The sequence below is a fragment of the Gossypium hirsutum genome, chromosome A09, assembly GCF_007990345.1.
Source record: "Gossypium hirsutum isolate 1008001.06 chromosome A09, Gossypium_hirsutum_v2.1, whole genome shotgun sequence".
NCBI classification, from domain to species: Eukaryota; Viridiplantae; Streptophyta; class Magnoliopsida; order Malvales; family Malvaceae; genus Gossypium; species Gossypium hirsutum.
Genome location: NC_053432.1, coordinates 79,165,016 through 79,168,534, shown reverse-complemented (window position 1 = coordinate 79,168,534; position 3,519 = coordinate 79,165,016). Strand labels below are relative to the sequence as shown.

The window sequence follows — 3,519 nt, the reverse complement described above, 5'->3', positions numbered from 1 at the left end:
TAATATTAGAGATAGAATAACTCATTAAATATGAAATGCTAGAATAATTAAATAAAATTACTTAGAATATATTTTTCTTGTTAGTTTTATAGTAATTGTATTTCCGAATACTTTTTTGGACTAACATATTGTATATGATTATTTGATTTTAAGTTTGTTACTTGTTTATCGATTTTTTCTTTTAAGTATTATTGAGAAATCTTCTAATAATTAGTATATTTTTTAGAATATAAAATTATATCATTGTGTATTTACAATTTAGTCAAATATGTCTAAATAATTAAAATGCTTTATAATTACAAAGAATATAATTATTACCTTAATAATTTTATTTTTAACCCATTATTTTGTGATGTAAAAATATACTCTAATTATCATGATAGAAGACTAAAATGAAGGAGAATAAAAATCTAGAAATTAACCAGTTCCAAACTTATTATAGATAAATTATTATAAATGCAATCCTGAATTTTGAAAAAAAAAATTCATGATTTCCTCATTGCAATCATTTTATGTAACATTCCCAAAATCTCCTCAACGAGATTAAAACACTATTAAACTCTATAATAACCTTGTCTCGAGAGATAAATGAGGGGCAATTAGATCGATCACATCGTTATTTAGTAAACTTTGACATTACCACCCCATCTCTCATATTTCACCCTTATTTATGCCAATACGTATGCATTTGCATTCACATTTTTATACGTACGTATATATCCGCATATATATGCATATATATTTCCACATATACCTCAGAGACTTTGACAAATGAGTAGGCTTCTTTGTATGATCTTGATGATACGTACTTCAATTATACCGACAATGGTTGAAGGGGTCTAATGATGACGACGGTGATGATGACTTCGTCAAGCTCCATAGATCAATCTCGTCGCTATAAACCTGAGAGTTTTGATTTGATCTCTCCAAACGTATGTTCGATAATTGAATATCATCATGGTGACAAAGACTGAAAACCACACTAGGGTCACTCAAATATGATTGTTGCTTGCTTGTCTCTACTTGACCATTTAACTGAGATGCCACAAATCGGTCCAGTGTGACCCAGTCATTAACCCAAATGTTTTTGGATTCATTATTATCATCAATCACTGAATCCGTCTGATGATGATCATAAGCACCACTATCCCCTTGGTTGATCGAAGATGGTTGGGTTACAGTGATCAGGGTATCGTCGATGGATTGGTAACACGGCTTGAAGCTTGTTTCTTGATCCAAGAGTGGACTATGAATGGGAAACGGAGGGAGAGTTGGGCTTTCCAGTCTGGGCATATGCATAAACATTTCATGTTTGTTTTCTTCGAAACTTCTCGGATTGTTCGTGCTCGTAAAGAAATCATTCTCCATTTTGCAAGTCTTTCCCATATACTGAAGAACTTGATCTAGAACCTCCTCGTTGCCGGAGAAAACCATCGGCGCCTTTGGACCCGGTGAAGTGTAAGAGGATGAGCTTTTCGGATCCTCTAGGGTTTTCTGATAATTCTTCTTTCTAAATACACGGCAAACCACCCAACCATCTTCAGCCATAGAATCTCCAATGGTTTTGGAACTCTGGACCTATATAAGATTGATACTATAATATTACATACATGCATGAACATAGAGAGAGAAAGAGAGACTAAACGGTAGAGGGCTGCTTACATTAGAGTCATCATCGAGCCTATATTCATGCATAATCCAATCGGATTTCTTACCATGAGGCGCTCGTCCCTTATAAAACACCAACGTCTTCCTCAACCCAATTCTTCTCAACTCACAATAGATAATCTTATCGCGACCAGTTGCTTTCCAAAATCCGGCAGCCGTGGCACGATTCGTTCGGGTCCCCGTTGGGTATTTCTTGTCCTTGTGGCTGAAGAAGTACCAACCATTCTGTGGGGTGGAACTGGAACCTACTTTACACTTCTCTGCATGTTAAACAGCCACCCACAAAAAAACAGAGGAAATGCATCAAAATCCTATACTTGAAAAGAAGATGAAGAAGAAGGGTGTGTTTGATTTGGGGGCGTACCTTGTATACCCCAAGGCTCAAGTTTGTTAAGATCAACTTCTGGTATAACATTAAGATCTATCTTTTGAGAAGCTACTTTCTTTCTGAGGTAATAGTGAAGAAGTTCTTCTTCAGTGGGATGAAATCTAAAACCAGGAGGAACCTGAGACTGGCCATTAATGGATAGATTCATATCTGCTGACGACATTTAGCTAATCTCTTCAAATCAGGCAATAAAGGGTAGCTTTTTTTCTGCTTTCTGAGATATATAATAGTTCTGAAAATAATAAAACAGATCATAATCAGCCATGAGAGAGAAAAAGAGAAAAGGGAAGGGGTGCGTTAAGGGTAATGTAGTCATGATATTGTATATTGGTGCCAAACATGCATGTAAAAGTATGGGGTATCATTCGCGACTGCTGTACTTAGCCCTTCAGAAAAGTGAATTAAAGATGGCAATGAGCGGCGGATGATTGTCTCATTCACCTCCACCCTGCTTAGGTAGTTTTTCATTTAACTTGAAATATGATGATGGTTAATGTTAAAGAAAAAGGAAAAATTGAATTTACTTAGGTTTTTATCGTTTTATTCTTTAAATTATTTTATTTATAAAATTATTATTTTAATAAATAAATATCATGTTAGAAAATGAGAGAAAAATACATTCATTTATGGGTTAATATTTGATATATTAGTAGTGTATTTTTTTATTTGGTCTTAAAAAATTGTCATGTGGCACTTGTCAACTCCTTCGCTTTATTTACGGAGTTTAAAAACTTTATTGAAAGTGTATTAAATATTATTCCTTTATTTATTTATTAATATTTTTTATAATTTTTATGTATTTTTATGGAAAATAAATGTATAATTTTTTTTTGAATTTGTAAGAATCAACACTACATTGAAATTGAAGATAAATTTGTTGATTTCTTTTATAATTAGGACCAAGTTGATATAACTTGTAAATATTGAAGGACTAAATTTATTATTATACCAAATTGAAAAGAACTTGTTGTAGAAATTCTTTATAGAACAATCTAAGAATATAGAAGATGGTGGAACATTAGAAAGAAACTTTTTTCTATGTTTCTAGGTATATCCAACAAATGGAATTTCTTTCCTATTTATAGTCTTCATAGGGACATAACTACCTAAACGAATAATTATATCTTTAACCACAAACATAATTATTAGATAGGTATCAACTTGAATAATTGTGACCCTCTGTTATTAATTAAGTGATATAACTTTTGATGACAAGAGAAATAACTGATCACTATGAATAATAACAACTTTTGCTTAATTACCAAATCACATTATTTTTTGAATCACTTGTAACTTTTCAGTTATAACTATTGGAACATTATAAATATTTTTAAAAATGTTTCAACAGTTATTAGTATAACAATATGAGGAAAAGGGCTTATTTATTGCATATGTATTACAATAGTTAGGCCTAAAAGAAAGTATTTTGTATAAATTTAAGCATAAAATTAGAAATATGAATA

At 31.7% G+C, this 3,519-nt stretch overlaps 1 protein-coding gene across 1 annotated transcript; it reads right to left on the bottom strand.

Moving 5' to 3' along the window:
- Positions 1-475: 475 nt before the first annotated feature.
- LOC107930216 (NAC domain-containing protein 43) lies at positions 476-2,483 on the bottom strand. The gene is made up of 3 exons (XM_016861809.2): positions 2,033-2,483; positions 1,663-1,928; positions 476-1,578 (listed from the first exon to the last, which is right to left on the bottom strand). The coding sequence occupies exons 1-3, from the start codon at positions 2,217-2,219 to the stop codon at positions 811-813; spliced, it is 1,221 nt and encodes a 406-aa protein (XP_016717298.1). The 5' UTR covers positions 2,220-2,483; the 3' UTR covers positions 476-810.
- Positions 2,484-3,519: the final 1,036 nt, after the last annotated feature.